Source organism: Molossus molossus, unplaced genomic scaffold, assembly GCF_014108415.1.
Source record: "Molossus molossus isolate mMolMol1 unplaced genomic scaffold, mMolMol1.p scaffold_m16_p_4, whole genome shotgun sequence".
In the NCBI taxonomy this organism is placed as follows: Eukaryota; Metazoa; Chordata; class Mammalia; order Chiroptera; family Molossidae; genus Molossus; species Molossus molossus.
The window spans coordinates 123,997,582-124,020,228 of NW_023425377.1; the positions used below are offsets into that span (position 1 = coordinate 123,997,582).

General features: G+C 51.8%; 1 protein-coding gene across 1 annotated transcript in view; it reads right to left on the reverse strand.

The window, feature by feature from the left end:
• Window positions 1-4,069: 4,069 nt before the first annotated feature.
• SPATA5 (spermatogenesis associated 5) overlaps window positions 4,070-22,647 on the reverse strand; it is a 242,947-nt gene continuing 224,369 nt past the window's right edge. The window contains exon 16 of the mRNA XM_036240737.1: window positions 4,070-4,281. Within this exon, the coding sequence (XP_036096630.1) occupies window positions 4,105-4,281 (177 nt within the window). The 3' untranslated portion in view covers window positions 4,070-4,104. The remainder of the gene's footprint in view (window positions 4,282-22,647) is intronic.

Below are 22,647 nucleotides of genomic sequence, written 5' to 3' on the forward strand. Positions count from 1 at the left end.
CTAAAACGTCCAGGGGCGCTCTGGTGTGCGCCCCCTTGAAGGGAGGACTCGGGACGTGACGACAGGCCCCAAGACTCCAAAGCTCGCCTCAGGCGGCGGTCACTGTTTTCTATTCTACAGAACTTCTCTGTAGCTTCCTCGTGATTAAGATAAATTAAACACACACTCAAATTTGGTTTTCCCATAAATCCAATAAGTACGTTTCCAAAATGGAAAACCTATACATTATGTTTAAAACCTGTTTTACACATTAGAAATAACACAGAACTGAACATTTTTCAAGGTAAGCTAGGGCAGTCAGTATTAAGCTTATGAATACACTTTCTTGGTCATGAAGACGTAAAAGCTAGAAGTCATTCTTCTAAGTTTTGTTGTTAGAAGGAAACATTAATTTCACTATTCAAACTAAAGTCTCTTGGAAAAAAGCGTCAATGTGAACATCCCCGAAACCCGGAAAAGGGTCTGGCCCAAAGACAAACTTTTGACCAAACAGAGGCCAAAAAAAGCATTTTCTTTCCTTGCTGAAGTGAATTTTTCCATGAACTATACTGTGTGTTCAATCACAAACAAACCCCAAAACAGGATCCTACACCGTTTCAAGTCCATAAACACGAGACTGGAGTCGTCACCTCGTGGAGATGACGCTGGGGCGAGCTCCGGTGACGCCCGACTCCGGTTTTCACCGGGACCGTGGTCAAAGGGCGCACGCTGCAGAGAAAGAAACACCATTGCCTCTAGCATGGCAGTAACTGGCTATCCAAAGACGTAAACAGTAACTGGTTTGTCACACTGAAGATGTAGCTCTCTGAGCATCTCTTTCAGATTCTTCACTTCGAACGCCTTTCTCCCGATGCTCCCAAGACCGGTCACCGATACACTAACGCTTGTTACCACAACATTTCTCCCGACTTGTGTCTCGGGTCCTGAAAGCCTGCCCTCGTCCTGATACGCCCGATTTTCTGGGCTCATGGGGTCGGGAGCACTGGGGACAGCCTGGAAGCCCGTGGGGTTGGGCTCGCCGATAAGCCTGTGATGTTGCTTAGAACACTCATGGCCACAGGTGCATTTCGCCCTTGAACCGTAACAATCCAGCTTAAGGCTCATCTTTTTAAAATTATCATGAAATACGTAGGCTTGCAGAAAGTGCAGACTGCATTGCAATCAGTGCCCACATCCCCATGGCCCACGTAAGACACGAAACGTTTCAACTCTTCTCCCCGAGGAAATTCCTCCCCAGTACTCGGTGGTTTTCACTCCCACGCTTGCAGTCTTTTACTTCACGTCCCACGAACAACATGTATTGTTCTGCGTGCCTCAAGCATTACATACACGTTGTCAGTATCTTCTGAGACGCGCTCGAGCCTCACCTTCCACACAGCTGTTTCTTCTGCCCTCAGCACTGCATCGAGTGAGCATTCCATAGATGGCCACTCGCTTTTAACTCCTCACTCAAGGATCGTTTTCCATTTATTTTCGGAGTGGGATGAAGGGGCAGTGGGAGAGAGAAACATCAATGTGAGAGAGTCACTCTGATGGTGGCCTCCCACAGGACCCCGACCAGGGCCAGGGACCGACCCGTAACTGACTGAGGTCCGTGCCCCTGACCAGAATAGAACCGTCACCTCTTTGGTCCACAGGCCGACACTCTAACTGCTCAGCCAAACTGGTTAGGGCGAGGTCCACTCTCTTTTTTATTTATCCTCACCCAAGGACATTTTTCAATTTTTTGTTCAGATAGAGTGGAAGGGAGACAGAGAGAGAGAAACATCGATGTGAAGGGGCACATTGAGTGGCTGCCACCCACACGACCAACCAGGGCTGGGGACAAACTGCAACCGAGGTACCCACCCTTAGCGGGAACCGAACCCAGGTCTCTCTGGACAGCAGGCCGACGCTCTAACCGCTGAGCCAAACCGGCCAGGGCTCTTTTTGTTGGATATTTAGGTTGTTTCCAGTTTCGTGCTACTTACCAACAATGGTGCTTTGATTTTCTGATTCATTTCCTCACTGAACACAACTTGCCCTCAGATACGCACCAAAGGGTCACAGGGTCTTCGACGTGACCAGACACGCCGGCTGCTTTCCGAAGCGGCTGTCCCGTTTACGCTCCAGCGGCAGAGCGGGCACGGCCCCACGTCCTTCGGGCTGGAAGCCACGGAGGCGGGATCCTAGCTGACGGGACCCCCGTGGCCAGGCTGAGGATCTAGTCCTCCAACGCGAGCACCTGCTCGGCATCCGAAGGGCGTTTCTGGCGCAGACCCATGCTGTCCTGTTCACTTCCGGGCTCCGCGCTCCTGTATCACAAGGTCTTATGGACGCAAACCCTGAGCCGTGGTCGGGAGTCCGCAGTCAGAGTTCTCAGAGGGGCCTTTTTCCTTCTTCAATTCAAAGCACAGCCCGAGTCAAGGGAGGCTCCTGGCGGTCTGCCCTGCCAGCAGGTTTCTTTTCCAGTCTTCTACACTGAAGGTCTTTAGAGATCCGGCATGAAGTAGGGGGCTCAGTTATAACTCCATGTGCCATGTGGGCTGAAGGCTCTGAGTGAACTTTGACACCTGAACTCTTTGCTGCCCGAGACTGCCAGCCCTTCCCCGCCACCCAGCCCGCAAGCCTCGGTGTCCGTTCAAGCTTACTGTTCTGGTTTTTATTTTATTGGCAATAGGGTTTAATTTTCATGTCCAGTCCTTTGGGGAAAACATGTTCTCGCATGTTCCTGTGCCCTCAGCACTTACAGGAAAGAAGATGCGCTCCTCCCATAAGCAGAGGGGAAACGGGAAGCACACAGTAGTTGGGGTTCCATCTGTTTCACGGTGTGAACCTCGTTTTCTACATCAGCAGAGTCCAAACCACTTCCGAGTGATGGAGATGTTCTAGAATCTCTGTCCAGTGTGGCAGGCATGTCACATGGGGCTATCGAGTTCTTGAAATGTGGCTAACATGCATGATGAACTAGACTGTTAATACTATTTCATTCTAGTTAATTAAAATGTTAATGGAAATAGTCACGTTACCAGTGTCTACTACATCTGACAGCACAACTCTAAATAGCAGCAGTATTTTTCGTCCCTGGGCGGTTTTATGTACTGATGGCCCGATGGAGTCTGGGAACGAAGCCTTGCAAATCCCTCCCGATAGGTACAGATAAAGCAGCTGAGACATGGCTAATCAGGTATTTCTTGCCTGACTTGTCTTTCTGGGAATTTTGACTAGGTTTAGGGGTACATTCTTTCTATTGCCAGGAAGTTGGGAAAGCAACGCCCACCAACTGTTCATGGACATTTATGGAGTATTCAAGTGCCAAGAAATCCGAAGGATGAAGTAATCAGGAGTATAAACTCACATATGTAGAATGTTAACACGAGACAATATGAATGAGAGTACAATCAGTTTATCTGTTAACTGAAAAGTTTATTGGTGACCTGAAAATGTGTACAAGTTAAAACATGAACACTTAATATGATTTACTTCTAGCATTTGATGAAAAACAAAAACACAACAAAAACCAAGTCTACTGCTCTAGGCCTGCACTGGGCTTAAATTTCCTTTTTTTCCAAAGGGCATTACAGTGTATGAAATGACTCAATTCTTCTTCCTCTAATTCTGTAAGGTTAACATGGCTGAAGGGAAATGCAGATATGAGTTCAGTGAGAACCAGGACGTTCTTGGAAATAAGGCCACAGACGCTTGGCTGGTGCACTGGGCCATTTCACTGTTGCCTTCAGAAATGGAGATGTGTGAGCACTTCCCACGTACGCGCCGCGTGCAGATGGGCGCAGGGATGCGCTGCTGTGGTTCCAAAGGGAGGGGAGCACTGCACACGATGAAGGGACCAGGTCACAAATGAAAAAGCTAGAAGTTTGCATTTTAAACTCAGCACACATTTCCAGACAAAACGGATTTAAACAACTGCCCAGAGATTCTCATGGACATTTTCATTGTAGCATATGCTTTAAACTGTCTACAAAAACTGAAGCCCCTCAATTCCAGTCAGCCTATTTCAGACATTTTGTTTCTTAACAATTTCTTTTTTAACTCTCAACACAAAATTTTAACACGAAACCGGTCTCCCTAGAAAGCACCGTGGGCACAGTGACTAGGTGGGAGCTTTCACAGCATGTGAAGCCCACTCTTCTCTTGATACTCTTCGTAGAAACGCCGCAGTGACTCTGGAATCCTGGGCGTCACGGTGCTCAAGGCCTGAGTGAAATGTCTTCTCCGGATGCACTTGGCTTTGATGTCTTCCTCCAGCGCCAGAAGGGCAGCCTCCCTGCAGAGGGCTATGACCTGCCAGGGGAGAGAAGGCAATCAGCACTGGTTTCTAGAAATGCAGGACTTGGAACACCCCTCGGGGGAACTTCTACACCATGAGCAATGCTACTGTCCTCACAGCTGTCCCCCTACACCCCTCCGGGGGACTCCTACACCATGAGCACTGCTACTGTCCTCACAGCTGTCCCCCTACACCCCTCCGGGGGACTCCTACACCATGAGCACTGCTACTGTCCTCACAGCGGTCCCCCTACACCCCTCCGGGGGACTCCTACGCCATGAGCACTGCCACTGTCCTCACAGCTGTCCCCCTACACCCCTCCGGGGGACTCCTACACCATGAGCACACTGCTCCACTGCCCTCACAGCTGTCCCCCTACACCCCTCCGGGGGACTCCTACACCATGAGCACTGCCACTGTCCTCACAGCTGCTCCACTGACACTTTCGGAAGGATAGAAGGTAACCACCTTCGTCCCAACGATATGTGGAGTACTCAGAACCAGGGCAGGTCTCGCGACCACTTGAGGACGGACAGGCATGCGACCGAGGACGAGTGTGCGCATGTGGCAGGGCAGGGAAGCGCTCGGGAGCGGGGTCCAGCTCCCTGCACACCGGCCACAGCACAGACTCGCACACTGCTTTCGGCCTTTGCTGTATCGCAGCACGTAACGGCATTTCTTGATGTGCGTCTCTTTAACGAGTCTTCAGTCTCGGGAACAGCAGGTCGAGCGGTCGCCGTCTACCGGAGAGCCGCGTCAGCACAGGGGAGCGGGTTCTGCTCACTCAGCTCGGCGCTGAGACAAGGGCGGGCGGGGCGGGCCGCAGGGAGGCAGGTTCAAGTCCTCCACCCTGAGGGGTGTCTTAAGCGCTCTGGACTTCAGACAGCGGAAGCAGGCCGATGGCAGTCACTCGAAAGACACAGCACTGTGGTGAAAGGAGCCCGTGGGATGAGAGATGCTGTGATCCTCAGGGCACAGGGGCCACAGGGACTGGGACGGGCGGCGCCCTCCGGCGGCCAGTGAGGGCAGCGTCCGGCACGCGGGTGCTGTCGCTGCCGGCCTGCTGACGCTGGGCGGAGGGTGCCCGGCGGTGCAGGAGCTCTCGGGGGACCAGCAGCCCGTGCAGGGAGCTTTCAGAAAACACCTCGATTCCGGGGGCTGTCAGAGGCGACGACGGGGCGGCTGCTCGGGCTGCATGAGGGCCGCAAAGGCGGCTCAGGGCTCTGCAGCCAGTGTCGCCAGGAGCCCCGGCTCGGAGCGAACAGCACTGGGGTGGGGAACGGCCTCATCACAGCTCCGGTGCAGTTATTCTGAAAATACGGCCCGACACGTGATAGCACAGGGAGAGTGTGGACTGCCCAGCGCGGTGATCTGGAAATCCAATGTCCCGCGGTGTTCCAAGGAGACCTGGGGCCTCCCTGAAGGGCCCAAGTGGGTCAGCCCGAGCCCTCCTGCCCCCCCGGGCAGCACGCCTTCATCTGGGCCCGCGGCCGAAGCGACGGGTGCGGACTGAAGGGCTGAGGAGGGATCAGAGGGGCCGAGAGGACTGAGTTCCCTGCCGGCGCGGGGAGGTGCCACCGCGGGGCCCCTCTCAGGCTGCGTGGACAGAGGTCATCACCCGGGCCAAGGCCATGTCTTGCGCACGGAGAACCGGGACTCAGTTCGGAGCACTGAGCCAGCACACGAGGCTACGGCACTTGGAGTGTGTGTGCCGGCCAGCTGCCCGGGACGTGCCGCTCGACTGCTCTGCGACAGAGCCCGGTTCTGTCCAAGGAGTGGCCGGCGAGGGCGTGTGCAGTGGTGGGAAGGGGGTGGGGAGGCGGGCGGAGTCGAGGAGAGGAGCAAAGAGGACTGCCGGCCGCCGGGAGCCCCAGAGCCGGCACCTGGGAGAAGCGCCTGCACCCCGCAGGCCCCGGGCTCTCCGCAGCCCGGCGTCCCTCCCTCGCTCTGCACCTAGACTTCTCGAAGGAACTGCACCCCGCAGGCCCGGGCTCTCCACAGCCCGGCGTCCCTCCCTCGCTCTGCACCTAGACTTCTCTCGAAGCGGAACTGCACCCCGCAGGCCCCGAGCTCTCCGCAGCCGGCGTCCCTCCCTCGCTCTGCACCTAGACTTCTCGAAGCGGAACTGCACCCCGCAGGCCCGGGCTCTCCACAGCCCGGCGTCCCTCCCTCGCTCTGCACCTAGACTTCTCGAAGCGGAACTGCACCCCGCAGGCCCCGAGCTCTCCGCAGCCGGCGTCCCTCCCTCGCTCTGCACCTAGACTTCTCTCGAAGCGGAACTGCACCCCGCAGGCCCCGAGCTCTCCGCAGCCGGCGTCCCTCCCTCGCTCTGCACCTAGACTTCTCGAAGCGGAACTGCACCCCGCAGGCCCCGGGCTCTCCGCAGCCGGCGTCCCTCCCTCGCTCTGCACCTAGACTTCTCTCGAAGGAACTGCACCCCGCAGGCCCCGGGCTCTCCGCAGCCCGGCGTCCCTCCCTCGCTCTGCACCTAGACTTCTCGAAGCGGAACTGCACCCCGCAGGCCCGGGCTCTCCACAGCCCGGCGTCCCTCCCTCGCTCTGCACCTAGACTTCTCTCGAAGGAACTGCACCCCGCAGGCCCCGGGCTCTCCGCAGCCCGGCGTCCCTCCCTCGCTCTGCACCTAGACTTCTCGAAGCGGAACTGCACCCCGCAGGCCCCGGGCTCTCCGCAGCCCGGCGTCCCTCCCTCGCTCTGCACCTAGACTTCTCGAAGCGGAACTGCACTCTGCCCGCGGGAAGCTCCGCGGCAGTGCCCGCGGTGAGAAGCGGTCAGAGCGGTCACAGCCACCCCGCAGCTGGGCGCTTGTACCTTGGGGCTGCTGGTGCACGCTGAGTAATTCCCTACTTAATTCGTACTGGCCTGACCCTGAATCAACAATTCCATCCAAGCTGGAGAGCCTGAAGTGTGTGGGTACCGAGCTCTGAGCAGCGCTGAGAACGCCTGGATCACAGAGGCGGCCTCCAGAACCCGAGACAGCGCGAGGGAAACAGCAGCGAGTCCTGGCCAGGGACCCGCAGAAGGCGCCTCCTGGGTCTGCAGCTGCTTGCACTTCGAGGTGGCAGAAGGACCGCCTGAACTCAGCACTGCGCTTCGATAAGTGTCACCCTGCTTCGTCTTAGTCACAAGGACGCCCTGGAGGACGGGTCAGTTAGGCAATCCTTGCCATCTCCTTTACTTCCCTGTCGGATCTGCTGAGCGATACACAACCTGTACCTGGGAGGAGAGCGCAGAGCCAGCCAGGTCCAGATGTCCACAGCAGCGCCCGTCTGTCTCCCGCTGCGCCCGACCAGGAGGGACAGGCGGCAGTGAACCGCCACTGCGCGTGGTGTCGGGGTAGTTAGCCAGGCAAAGGCAAGCGCTCAGTGTGAAGACGGAGAATCAGTGCGTCACAGGCCGGAGGGGGAAACAGAACCGAGGTGTCGCACAGGGAAGGAACGCCCGAGCAGAAGGGAGGGCACAGCCAGAGGCGAGGGGAGCTGGCATTCCACGGAGCTAGCCGCAGCAGCCGCCACGGAGAATTAAAAAGAAAATAATAATTCTATCATCACAATGGCACTAAAAATAGCAATGCTGGTCCACATGGCATGACCGGCATCTCGAAAGCTCTCAACCCAAGTCAAGCGCCTGACGGAGCACAGCTCCTGGGGTCCCTTTGTCTCTATTCCCCACTAAGGGCTTCCGAACACAAATTCCAAAAGGAAGAGTTTTAATGGTATTACTGATTCTTCTCTCCTGATCCAAAGAAGCAGACAGACTGGAAACAGGTCCTCGTGGGAGGCCCAGCTCACGATGCCGGCTCTGTCTGCGTCAGGGGCTGGATTCTGGCACGCAGGCCGGGAGACCGTGTCCCTCGGGAAGGAGCCCCCCCAGCCTGCTCCGGGCCCACGCCAGCACCCCGAGCCGTCAGTATCTTACAGAGAAGTATTTCGGATCGAGCAAGTGTGAGGTGGCAGCATCTAGTCTGGACTGTTTCCCACAAAGCACAGTAGAATGGTAAAGAAATTTGAAGCCCAGCAATGAGAATCTGCTTGGTTTTCTGTAACCCGGTGTCCCACCGAACTCTCCCGGCCCTGTTCTTGGCAGAACACCTAATACGCGGCCGCGAGGGGACCTTCAGCACACTCGGGGAGGTGCTGACCCCCCAGCCGGCTCAGCGAAGGCATGATTGGCCCCTGACTGGCCCACACCTTTCTCCTTTGCCCTGCCCTGGTCCAAAACAGGGAGGAGGGAAGGGCCGAGAAAAAGACAAAGTACCAGTCTGCTTAGCGAGGTCAGTGGGCAGTGGCCACCGCACACGCGTGCTTGGACATGCAAACAGTCCATGTATATCTGTTGAATTGAACCCAACAGTTCTTGAATTGAAAACAAGTTTTCAAAAAGTGCGTGTTATACGCATTGGTCTCATATCTGGCCCCATCCTGTAATATTTTCACTTCTGTTTATTATGAACTAGACTTTGCCAGTCATACTGAGGCTTTAGGAAACATCGTCAGTAACAAAAGTAGCTTAACACTGTGATATATGTTCATCTTCAGCAATGTCTCCTCTGGGCACTACTGGGACTCTGCTTCTTCCCGGGAAGGAATACAAACGAGAACTTCCAGCAGGAATGCCCGTGTCATTGAGGCGCTTCCTTGGGTATCAGAATCTGTTGAATGGGGACAGAACGTTTTTGCTGTGTCGTCATGGGAAAAACTGTCACGAGAGTCTTCAAAACTTACCGACAGTGCACTGATATGTATGTTGGTTTAGAAGACTGAAATGGAAGCTTTGTTTAAAAAAGACCTGTGTAAATGGTGACCTCTAACAACTGCTGGAAGTAATACGGCACCCATTAGTTGCCGAGGGGTTTGCTCATCTGCATCAAGCTTTGAAAAGGCAGGGTCTCTTCAGATAAATATGCTGATACTTCTATATTTGGGGACGGATGCTACAGGAACGGAGTAGAGGGGCCTTCAGTTTGAACCAGGCTTCCTCATGACTCTCAAGCCTGTGAGACCTAATGAGATGAGTGTGTGTGTGTATCTGTCTCTCTACAAAGGGTCCAGGACCACCAGGTCCTGGTGGCAGGAACATTCCAAAGCAGACGGAGCCGGACGCTCCACGGGGAGGGGCATTCAGCTGAACGGCTCCCATGAAGGCACAGAAGAACCTCACTGAGAAGACGTGGCTGAACTGAGAACTTTGAATCACAGACTGTCTGGAATGTTAAACTAATCTGTTTACAAAGAAAACTTTGGTCACCTGAGCAACTTAACTTCTCTGGCAAAAAAGGGTTTGGGGCCCCCAACCCTTCGCCACCCGCCCCTCCCCTCGCAGACCACGCACCATGCTCGGGCGCTCTGGCCAGCAGGCCGAGAGCAGGCGAGCGTCTGGGCTGACTGCAAAGCTAAGTGATGTTTTGTGTTCTTTTTCAGTTTTGACCAAAATATTGATAACCCAAACTTTTAAAAACGCAGGGCCTTGCTGTGAAGGCGCAAATACCGCCTGTCTGGGGACTGACAGAGGAGACGAAAGACCAGCGTGGCCCAGGCGCGCGGCAGAGCCAGACTGAAACGTGGTCTTTCCGTGGCCGCGACCCCGGGGATTCGGCGCCGTGTGTCGCAGGCCTGTCCAGCTGAAAGTAACACAAACAGCAGAAGCTCTTTACAGAAAAGATCTAGGCACAGAGGTGAGTTCCTGAGAGGGAGGCAAGGAAAAGTTTTAATGAAAATGCTTTAGAAATTCTCAGAGCAAAGCCACCGAAGGCAGGAAGGAGCAGTGTATGGATGTGCAGGGGACCAGGAGGGGCTCTCGTGCTGGGCTGGCCCTGGGCACGCGGTGCCTGTCGGGGGGAGGGACAGCAACAGCCACACTGGGGAGGTGGGAGCAGCCTCCCCAGGAGGAGAAGGCTCTTGACCACTGAAGCTTGGGAAATCTAATTACCTCATTTTTAAATGCAAAAGGGCAAAAGAGGCAATTGTGCCCAATTCTGAATGCCATGAAGAATACGAACAATTCTGAATGCCATGAAGAATAAGAATAAGAACAATGTCTTACTTCACTGCAGAAAAAGGAAACCTCTCATATGCAGCCTACGGTGCGCCCCGTCCACACGGCAGGAGAGCCGGCACCGGTGGGCCGGCCCAGCGACACAGGGAATGCTGGATTCTTTGAGCACTTGCAGAATGGAGTCCAGTCACGTGCCACTCAGCTATAGGGACAGTCTGGGAAATGCGTCATTAGGCGGCTCTGCTGTCGTGTGGACATCACAGAGGCATGTACGCGAAGCTGGATGGCAGAGCAGTGCGCACCGAGGCTGTCTGGCGTGGACTTACTCCTTGGCTGCCAGCCTGTACAGCATGTCACTTATCGTAGTGATACTGTAGACAACTGTAGCATCAGAGTAAGTATTTGTGTATCTAACCATACCCAAACATAGAAAAAGTACAGTAAAAATACAGTATAAAAGATTAGAAATGTATAAGGCAAGTACCATGAAGGGAGCCTGCAGGACTGGACGTTTCTCTGGGTGAATAGGGAGTGAGGTGAGTGTATGAGAAGGCCGAGGACATCACCATACACAACTGTGCACTTTACAAACACTACAAACTTCGGCTACACCAAACCTCATAAAACAACATGTGGTTAAGTCAAGCACAGAAGAAAATGATGTGATCAGGAGATGCGGTAAAGAAATGCATGGGGCTGGCTGGCACCAGTGCAGCAGGACACAGTATTCTACAGCAAACAGTTTTTTAAAATAATCCTCACCTGAGGATACATTTCCATTTATCTTCAGATAGATTGTGGGGGGGGGGGGGAGCGGGGAGAGAGAGAGAGAGTGAGAAACATTGATGTGAGAGAGACACATCGACTGGCTGCCTCCCACACAATCCTGTCCAGGGACCAAACCACAACCAAGGTACGTGCCCTTGACCAGAATCAAACCCACAACTCTCTGGTCCATGAGCCAACGCTCTAACTGCTGAGCAAAACCAGCCAGGGCCAGCAAACATTTTTTATGTAAATAGGAAGAGTACACACTAAAGTAATAACAATATAGTATAGTGAATACAGAAACAAGTGAGAGTTGCCATCAAGTACTATATGTAACTGTATGTGCTACACTTTGATAGGACCAGCCGCGCAGGTTTGTTCATACAGCATCAGCACAACAGGTGAGGCAATGTGCTCGGTGGCTGCAGTGTCACCAGGGAGTGCAAGCTGCAGCTCCATTCCAGCCTTGCGGGACCACCGTATGTGTGGTCCGTTGGCGACACAATGTTGCTATCAGCACATGACTGTGTTTGAGTCAGCACCTAATGCAGCACCTTTACAGCCAGCCTTTTGTTTTGGGAGAGTGGGGGAGGGGGTAGGCAATCGACATTTAGCATTATATTAGTTTTAGATGTAAAACATAATAATTCCGATACATGTATACAGGGGCAAAAGTAGGTTGACAGTTGTGAGTACACAAAAGCTTATTCTTGCATTATTTATTAATTATTGTATTAGTTTCCATACATACTGTAAACTTACTTTTGCCCCACTCTGTATATTGTAAAATGATCACCACAATATACTAGCCATCACCACACATGGTTACAATTATTTTTGTGTGATGAGACTTTTAAGATCTACCCTCTTAGGAACTTTCAAATATACAGTAGACTATGACTAACTGTACGGCCCATGCCGTCTTTATACCCCAGGATGTATCGTACCCTTTGACCCCTGCATGTACCCTACTTCCAGTTTGTTACCGAACGAGCCCCTTGCTCCATTCTCATTCTCCAAGTAGCTGCAGGCTGGGCCAGCCGGTCAGCAGCCTTGCCTCCAATCCCTGAAATCATTTTAAAGAGCATGGCATGGTGTTAATGGTTATCTGTGTTAAATAGAAAAACATGACTTGACAATTTGTAGCCAGCTAAGGGGTATCTGAAGGTAGGTCCTCATGAGAGAACCATGGAGTATCTATTAGCACTTGACAGGGGGTGAAAACACAATATAATTGTTTATTTATTTATTTTTTTATCCTCACCCAAGGACATTTTTCCACTTTTTGTTCAGGTAGAGTGGGAGGGAGAGAGAGGAACAGAGAGAGAGAGAGAAACATCGATGTGAAAGGAACACATCGAGTGGCTGCCACCCGCACAACCGACCAGGGCCGGGGACAAACTGCAACCGAGGTACGTGCCCTTAGCGGGAACTGAACCTGGGTCTCTCAGGACCGCAGGCCGACGCTCTAACCGCTGAGCCAAACCGGCCAGGGCTATAATTGTTTATCTTACACTTATTTTATGGATGCCATTCTCATGAACAACAGTACTGTCCTAAAAGAAAGAAAGCTCTTCTTTCTCCCAGAATATAAATTAAAAAATGGATTAAATGACATCACCATCCAATAAGATATTCTAAAACAGCCAGGATATATTCACATTTCTTCTTTACTTTTCCATCTTCAAGGAGGCCTGTTTCTTCTGACTGATAATGCTTACAAGCCATTTGTTTAGAACATTATATTACTTTGTTTTAAATTCAAATAATAAAGCAACATTATCTTACTGTTGCATGAACTAGATGCTATTTCAAATAGCACGTCATCAGTTTTGTGTTCTTATTGGCCATATAATAAGGATTCTTAACTTAGTGTGCACAGATATCTAAATGGATCTGAGGATATATTGAAACCCAGGAAAACTTTTACATGTGTTTTTCTAGAGAGGGTTCAAAGCTTTCATCAAATTTCATCAAATTTGAAAAAGGAACCATAATCCACAAAGGGTTAAGAACCACTGCACTACTGTAACTACATTTCAAACCTTATCCTGTGAATGCTTCATAATCATACCCATCTTCCTCGTTCCCGACGACTTAGGCCAGAATGCAACTTGGCTAGAACTGGCACCGTGCAGGAGTTACACAGTGGAGTTGATCACCTGCAAAGGTAGGCAGTTTTTTCTTTTTTAGACCTTCCTCTTGTACCCTAGAAAAATTCAACAGCTGCCTCTACATATAACTACATGCTATCGAGGTCTTTACTGACACAAAGAGGAACCTAAAGACCTATATCCTATTTTATTTACTAAACAAATAAAGAACGCTAGGGTAATAAAACACTAAGACTGCAAATTTTAACACACTAGTTAAAGAATGCAAAAGCCAAATTCCTAAAATAAGATTAGAATTTACAAGTGGTGCGGATTCACTGTGTGGGATTTTAGTTAACCCTCAGTGAGTTTTTAAATTTAAGTGCATGTTGGTTTGTCGCTTTTAATGTTTGGAAATAGCATTACATATGAGGTATTTAGAAACTGAGGGACTTGTGATCTGCAAAATACAGTCTGTTGTCTTATAAGAAGTGAGACGTACTTTGAACTTTATTTCTTGCATATCCGTTGAAAAGGGAAAAAGGGGAAATCTCTTATCTTACTAATTTGAAAGCCAATAGTGTCTTGCCCTTTAACAATAAAAAATCAACTTAAAAGAAACTACAAATACTTATAAAAGTCAATCACTGACCGAACGATGGTCTCCGTCACAGCTGCTCATAGGTCAGGCCAGGGTGGAGGGTGGAGGGTGGAGGGTGGAGGGTGGAGGGTGGAGGGTGGAGGGAGGAGACAGCTCGGCTCATAAAGGCTTCAGCCAAAACACTCACATTTTCCTCTTCCGATCACTACATCCACCATTAATTAACGACTACAAAACCTAAACATTTCTTCTTAACTACTGCTACCCAAACTCCTTGGAAAGAACTGTAATGACAGAATAAGGTTTGTGTCAAGTTCAGCAATTTTCAAAAAGCCAGAAAGTCTCCTAAGGAAAGAGTGGAAAACGCTGCTTGTAAAGACTAAACTAAAAACGAGACAAAGGCCGTGAGGTCAATCAACAGATACAGAAAGGGTTGCAGAAAAAGAGGGTTGATGAAACCATTTGCTGATAATGAAGAAACCATGTTTAAAAATTTAACCTAAAAGGTGTATTAAATTGTCACTTGGGATTGGTTTGGCACCAGAAAAGCAGCAGGTGGTATATTTAAAGCACAGATTATCCATAAATCTAAAGACAGAAAGTTGAGTGAATTTGTGTGTAAATATTTAGTAAATATCAGGACTGAACCCACCCATTTCCCTAGCATTTTAAGCTAGGTGAACTGTCCTCAGATTTCTACCCATTAAAACCAGAGGTGCGGGGCATCGTTGGACCAGCTGGTACCTCTGCTGCACAGAAAGCGGTCAGAGCCCAGTCGCCCGGACAAGGGGACTCTCCAGTGGAAGCGCACGGCAGCCTTGGTCTACCCTCCTCTCTCATGAGTGACGAGCACACACGGCAGCACCTGCACTGCTCAGAAGGGGAGAGCACGGCAGCCGGTGCCCAGAACTTCCTCTGAAGGCTGTGCTTTCTCCTTTGGAGATCTAGTCACTAAGCCTGAGGTGCACTGTGCCTTGGGGACAAGCACCTCTAAAGTTTTAGCACATAGGCATCTCCCTGGAAATAAAACCGAACCACCTTTCACATGGTGTGTTCAATCAAGGTGCCTTCTGTACACATTTTATAATTACACTGATGAAAGTGAAACAGGAGAAATTCTGAATTACTTTACAGGTCCATCCTGTTACCCCCCCATCACCTCGGTTTTATTTGAAAAATATGTACGTATATGTGCACATGTGCACATACGCACACACCCACACACACACACTTGCAGATGCCATATAAGTTCATGGTCATGGCGTGAGTCTAAGCACTACACTAAACAACATTTACCATCAGTAGTTCTGAAGCCCCCGTTTATGAATCTCTTAAAAATTAACTGGGCTGTTACGATCCCATCACTCTGGCAGCAGCCCAGCAGAGCTGTGCCTTTAACAAAGAATCCGTAACACAACGAGATCTTACATGCTGAAACAAAGTATTTTAAAACATCTTTCTGCTGATTGCTCATTTTGGTAATATCTGTGGAATTTAAAACCTACACACACATATACAAATGTTCCCATAGAAAATTATGTTAAGTTTTGGGTTAACCTCAGAATTATTAAATTTTTATATCAATCTTTTAATGAACACTTTGGATTTACTTTCTTTAAGAGGAAACCCAAGTCCTCAAAGGACCTGAAGGCTGTGTGTTCTTTCCCTGCGGGAACCCACATGAGCAGGCCAACTTGAATCAAAGGGGGTCCAGGACTTGGCAGCGCGTCGGTGGCTCTGAGCAAGCCCACGATGGGGCGATGCGACAGGGCTCTGCCGGGCCCAGGGAGCCGGGACAGGAGTGTGGCTGCCCGCCGCGGAGCACCGGGGTGCTGCCGGGGTCTCCTACCCTCCACCTCTGCTTTTCTCTGGCCTTCAGCTTTGTTCCTCTCCCCACAGGGTGACTTGTCCCATGTGGGACAAAACAGGGCAAGGCGATTTCGAGCCTTCTGTAACTCACAGGTCTAGCCACCAGAAGGTCCTCATTTCTCTCAGTCCCAGTAAGCGGAATGCCTGTGCAACGTTTCCGGCTGCCTGTGGAGTCACAGCAGGTGTGTGGTCACCCTGGGATGGCATGGCGACGCTGCAGTTCTGGTGGGCAGTGAGCCTGCAGCAGGACCCACGTGCTTCTCTGTAGGTGGACGTGTCGCTCGCACACTGCTTCTGCTCGGTGCTGCCCTGGCGACGTCACCTCAGAACGTTCTGTGCCGAGGGTGCCACTCGGGAGTCTGCCTGGTGGGGCAGGTGCCCCTGCTCCCTGCCAAGCACACCTCTGGCCTGTGCCCAGCCTGCTGCAAGGGGGCCAGTTGCTCCTAGCTGCCACCTTCCTAGGCTGTACCGCTCACTGGGGTCCAGACGGCATGTTGGGCTGTAGAACTGGTCTCTAGGCCACAGGCATCATCCAAACAGAAGGCTGAGAAGCCTCAAGGGCCACCGTCAGGTTCTCTCAACTGATTAGGGAATTCACAGGAGAGGTTGAAGCTGTTCATTCTGGATGCTGATTCCAGCACAGGTCACGGTCAAAACTGGATGGCATTGTGTTAAATCCATTTTCTTTCTTGGCAATTGGAACAGTCTCAATAAACATCAGAAGAGAAAGCAAATGAAAACTCAGCTGTGTGTGTGCGGGAGGGTCATAAATAGCTAATGGACTACAAAGCTCAAGTCTGGCGCTGTTTAATTTGGAAGTTGGTGGGAATTTTATTTGCAGACAGTCCCTAAATTCAGTTACAATTGTGCATGTAACTGGAAATGCAGGCTGGCAAGGCGGCGGGAGCGGCAGACCGCAGCGGACGCTTTCCAGGGGGAGCACGCCGACTCCCTGCGACCAGTCTGAGGCCGAACACGGTCTGGAGTGTCTCTCGCAGCAGCTCCACCCTGCTCATACACCTGCCGAATTCCCACTCCAGAGAGCACGGGGAGACAAGACTGACCCCCTGGGGAACATTTAGGGGAAAAAATATTATCTTCTCCCCATCTCACTTACACTGTGCTTTTTTTTTTTTTAACTAGGAAAAATTCAAAATATACAATAGTAGAGAGAATAGTGCACAGTCATGCGCAGAACACCCATTCACCTGTTCCCCAGCTTTAACAATGATCAACACACAGCCAACCTGGTTTTATTACTCTTCTAATCCCCACCCCCAACACTGCACTGAACTTTTTAAAGCAAGTCCCAGAATCATATTTCATCCATAAATATCTCAGCATACAACTCCAAAAGAATGCATTTTTAAAAAAAGCATTATCAATTCACTTAAAAATAGCAATTTCTTAATATTATCAATATTTAGTCAGTCTTAAAATTTTGCCAATTATTCATAATTGTATTTTACAGATAGTTTGGTTCAAATTGGGATCAAAATAAGATGCACACATTGCATTTATATATCTCGTACACAACAGAGACAGCTCCCTTTTTCTCCTCACAATTCCTGCTGAAGAAACTGGGTCATATGTCCCATCCAGTTTCCCCTGCCCTCACCTCCCTGTGCTGTGACCTAACCCACCCCTCTGTCTGCTGCGTTTCCTGTGCGCTCACCCTGAGATCTACAGGCTTGAGCAGATTCAGGTTGGACCATCTGGAAACAAATACTTCACAGGTGACGAGGAGATGCATATGATGTGTGGCTGTCCTACGGTTTAGTAGTCACTCACAATTGCCCAAGTCCTTTTACTTCATTAAGGGTTGCAAAATGGTGCTATCCTATTACTCTTATTCCTTCTCCATTTATCGGCTGGGATATATTTATTCATTAATTTTTAGCCTGGGAAGCTTCCCTCTCTTGCCACCTTTTTAGAGAGATGTTAGCACATTATTCACACTTTTCTCTACTGTGCCTTTTCACTTAACTGAAAATCACTCAATCGGTTATGGAGAACTATTTCTCACTCCTTTTACAGCTGCACAGTTTATTCGACCAGGGCCTAAGTAATGAACATTTGAGTGGTTTCCAGTCTTTTGTTCCCTTCTAAGACTTATTTATATGTCAGTCAAAGTCTAAAGGTAGTCAAGTAGGACAACAGTTGAATCCCAGCAAAAAAGAGCGAACTGGGGAAGATGCTCCTCCTCACTGTAGCGAGGGTATAATTTCAGATCTTGCTTTTCCAATCATCACTCAGTGAGTTTTAGAAAAGGTGGCATCTGCCTCCTCTTCCCATTTTCCATGTTGCTCTGCTCCAAGCAGCCTTTCAAGCCCTCAGCCTCTGGCAGCTCTGGTCACAGCTCGGCCTCTCTGCGAACCTCCAAGGGCTTCACGGTACAACGGAATGACCTGGCTTTTCACCGAAGTCTGGCTACGGAGATGGCTCCTAAGGCCACGCCTCTGGTGCCACCGGCTGCTGCCAGGACAGCGGTCAGCTCAGCGCACTCCCAAGCTGTCCGGAGCAGGCTCAGGGGCTGGGGAAGTGAGGCGAGGAAGAGGAGTCAGGGCTCCTCAATCACCCTGCTGGTTTCAGCCAGTGTGGCTCTCCCACACTGCTTTTCCTAATTCTCGGAGGGTGCACACTCACGTGCCACAGATAATTCTAGTGCAGATACAGCATTCTTGGCCCCTGGTCTCTAGTCTTCACCTATGACCTCTCAAAGAACGATTCTACTCTCACGTCTTCAAAAACCACTCCTATGCACATACTTTTGAAACATTCATCTTCAACTCAGGCATATCTCTGGGCACCTGCAGCCCAAAGTGTCAATAGCAGGCAGTACATCTTGACCTGAAAACGGCCTGCTCACTCACTCATTCTCAGTGACACACCCTACTCCGTCATCCAGGCTCAAACACAGGTAACATCCCTTTTCCGCTGCCCCAAACCCCTTAATCTGACCACGTCTCCTGTTTTCGTTATCAATTTACCTGGAGTCACATGAAAAGTCAGAAATGACAATCCTACCCAGAAAGGGCTAATGAGTGGGAACGTTAGGTGGAGGGGACCCCTTACAGCTGTGCTTGGTTCTTGGCTGCACCCTGGGGACACGCACCTGAGACGAAACACTGTTGGCCAAGAGTGGAGATGTGTGAGATACACTGCATGTGTCAAAGAATCAGCCCAGGAGAACAAAGACCCCAAGAACAGGATAAGTCCTCCCTAGTGGACAAGTGCAGTTGGTTTCGTGAGCCCGGGCCCTCCTGAGAGAGAGCGGTCACACATGGAGGGTGGGACCCGCGCCCCAGCAGCAGCTCTGAGGGCTGGTGTGAGACCGGAAGGCACAAAGGCGCGGTGAGAAGTCGCTCCAGCCCTCCCGTTCGCGACAGCCCCTCCCGGGGAAGGGCGAGGATGCTGACCTCAGGGGGTCTACAAAGCAGAACCAGGACCCATGCTGCAGGAGACAGGGTTCTGCTCAATAAAAGGAAGAAGCATGAATAATCTAGAAGCTAGACAATATGGAGATAGCTCTAGAGACAGTGAGTAAATGACCTTGTGACAGTTTTATTCACACTGGAAACTCTGCTTACATGGAGGACAGAACCTGCATTCAGTCCGCTCCCTGCTCCCTTCCTTGTGGCTGCGCTCACCTTTCCTTCCTGCTCATGGCTTCCTAAGATCGTCCTGTGTATGCACCCGACTCCGTTCCTTCCCCAGTCAAGAACTGCTGCTGTATGTGCCCCCACGCAGGACCAACTTTTCCCACTAGCACAAAACTGTTCTAATGTCTCATCTTAAAAACACTCTCTTCCCTTGTCGCAAATGCACCCCCAGAACTCTGGGAGAGTTGTCTTTCTGTCTTCCTCCACGTGCCCTCAAACCCACTTCAGTGAGACTCCCGACTCTCCGTTCAACGGCCCTGTGAAGATCACAGTCCAATGGCCAGCCCTTAGCTGTCACTTCACTCGGCTCACCAGCAGCACTGGGTACCAATGACCCCTGCCCCTTTATCCAAGTGCACAGAACACCCCACACTCTCATCACACCGGCTACACCGGCGTCCTGGCTTCTGGGACACGAAGGGCTCGGCTGTGTTCAGCGCGTCCGTGCTCGGTGTGCCCTCTTCGGGATGCTCTTCTCTCCGACAAGCGTCTGCCTGGCTCGCTCGCCCGTCCTGCCTCAGATGCTCCCTTTCTGGGAGGTTCCCTGGCCCCGCACTGACGCCTGGTGCCTCCTCCCACCGCTCTCTCTTCCCTCCTGCCGGACCCCCACCCCGCCACTGTGCAGCAGGTCCCGCGGCTGTTCATCGTGCTGGTGCTGTTTCCTCTCCCAGGATGAGCTGCACATGAGCCCTGACCTCTGCTCACTTTGTCCACCAGCACACACTAGTGCCTGGACCTCAGTCACACACAGCAGGTGCTCCGTGAGTATCTGGTGAATGAATAAATGAGAACAATGAAGAAAGAAGGGGAACAATGGAGAGAATAAAGTCTGATACTTGACTTATGTTAACTGAAATGAGGACTCTAGTGCTAACAACTCAGTTTTGACCCGGTGTGGAACTCAGGCCTCACAGCAGGGCTGCACTGAACTTTACGTTACATACACTGTGAGGGCAGGCTGTTCCGACTCACAGAAGCTGAAATACACCCTCCCGCGGCTGTAGCCCTCTGGGGCTCACGCTGTACCCTAGTCAGTCCAGCTACCTTGATGCCTAGTGACTTCAATGGAATGTTAAATAAAGCGCTCAGCTGTGATGCTGCATTGTATTCCTAAGTGCTGAAAGCACGGGAGTGTGAACTCATGTCCCCGCCCCAAGCACGCTCCTGAGCACCGCCCCAGGCTCGCTCCCGAGCTGCCCTCAGGCCCTCGCCTGCTCCCAGCTCTGAGCACTGCCGCAAGCTTGCTGACGCTGCCCGCCGGCAAGGGGGCCTCCTGGGCTGCATGTGCACTGACACTGTTCCCACGGCCCCTCAGTGGCCGCCGGCCTGCCACTCAGACCCACCAGCGGCAGGCTCCCATCACAGAAGTCAGACCAGTCAGAGCTCAGCTCTTCCCTACTTCCTCCTGCAAAAGCACCAAAAACCTCATCCACATTCCTGGTCCCCCAACGACGAGTCAGCGACAGGGCACTGTAACCGGCATACAGTGTGATTTGTGAGGGAGTGACACTTCTGAGAAGCAGGAAATCCGCTGCCCAGAACGATGCTAGAGATACAAAGTAAGGGTTTTGTAAGAAAAAGTATTATGTAAAAAGAAAATGTACTAGTTATTTAAGCCAGAAAACTTTGCAGTTGGCTTTGATTTCATAGATTAGAAAGTATAAAATTAAAAGTAAGACAGATATACTTTAATGCAAGAACTTTAAGCATATATTAATTTATCTTCTCATTATAAATATTTTACTACTGATAGCATTTATGTACCTAATACTAAGTAGATTTTTTTCAACAATAAGAATTACTTCAGACTATTTACATCTAAATATATAGGTCCTTAAGTCTTTGAGAAGTTAAACGGCAATCATCTTAAAGACTAGTTTCCAGATTCGGTGCGACACAACAGAACAATGACTTGTTAGCATGCTAACGTAGGCCTGAACTAGGAAGAGACAGTTGCGGACAGACAAGCTCCGAATCATGAGAACTCTGAGGCAGGGTTTCCCTCAGGAGGAGGGAGGGCTGTTCTACTCAGGAGAACAGAGGCACATGTCAGTCACTGCTCATTGCTTTTGGGGAGCAGGGGACTTAAAGATACCTCTAGGGGGCCTCAAGTTCAAAGGGCAGACTAAGACAACCACGTCCAGGCCTGTGCAGACAGGGAAGTGAGGTAGCTGGCCTACGAGAAACAGCACATGCTGGCGTGAAGTAATGCCGGGGACAATGACGACAGCTACCAGCACCACCGCCCCGCTGGTCCCTGTGCTCCAGACCCCCACATCGAATTGATCCAACGGTCTACCCACTCCCCTACCACCGAGAAGTGAAGAAAGTGACATGTAAAGAATGTAAACGAATCTGCCTGGCATCTCGCAAACACTGCGGGCTGGGTCCAGAGGGAAACCCACCTCTGCCTGACTCCATGCCTCTGCTCTGCCTACCAAGGCAGGCTCGCCCCCGGAGCTCAGCCGAGGCGGAGAACACACGCACTGGTGCTCGGCAGCATCAGGAGCATGCCCTTCAGGAACGGGCTGCAAGTGCATGGAGCGGGAAGGGGCTGGGGCTAGGCCTCCCTGGAGGACCGCTGCTGCGCGAGGCAGCCAGGGGGCTGTATCCCAGGCTCAGAAGCAGCCTCTTGGGACTGGGGGCGGGCTGGGGAGGGTTCCGTCTGCTCTGGCAGCCCTCCTCGGTCTCCTGGGTCTCAGGTCCCAAAGAACAGTGAGAAGGAAAAGGGTAAGCACAAAGGGAGAAAAGAAGTCCAAGAAATGGACCCTGGGGATACTCCAGCTCAGGGCCTTCCAGGACGGGAGTCTGTCCCAGAGAAAAGCACACCCAGGAAACAGACCGTCCATGTGGAAGTGGGCGAGAGGTTCGGGAGGGGATGGAGCCTGGCAAGTGTGGCAGGAAGGCAGCAGAGCTGAGGACTCTGGTGGTTACTGGCTGGGAGATGAGGAGCATGGTGAGCTCAGCCCAGGGAGCAAGAGACAGACTGCAGGGCTGGAAGAGAAGCAGGCGTGAGCTCGGGGAGGCCGCGGGCGTGAGCAGCAGGAGGCGGTGGGCGTGAGCACGGGGAGGCCGCGGGCGTGAGCAGCAGGAGGCGGTGGGCGTGAGCACGGGGAGGCGGCAGGCGTGAGCACAGGGAGGCGGCGGGCGTGAGCACAGGGAGGCGGCGGGGCAGGCGTGAGCACAGGGAGGCGGCGGGGCGTGAGCAGCGGGGCGTGAGCAGCGGGGCGTGAGCAGCGGGGCGTGAGCAGCGGGGCGTGAGCAGCGGGGCGTGAGCAGCGGGAGGCGGCGGGCGTGAGCACGGGGAGGCGGCGGGGCGTGAGCACGGGGAGGCGGCGGGGCGTGAGCACGGGGAGGCGGCGGGGCGTGAGCAGC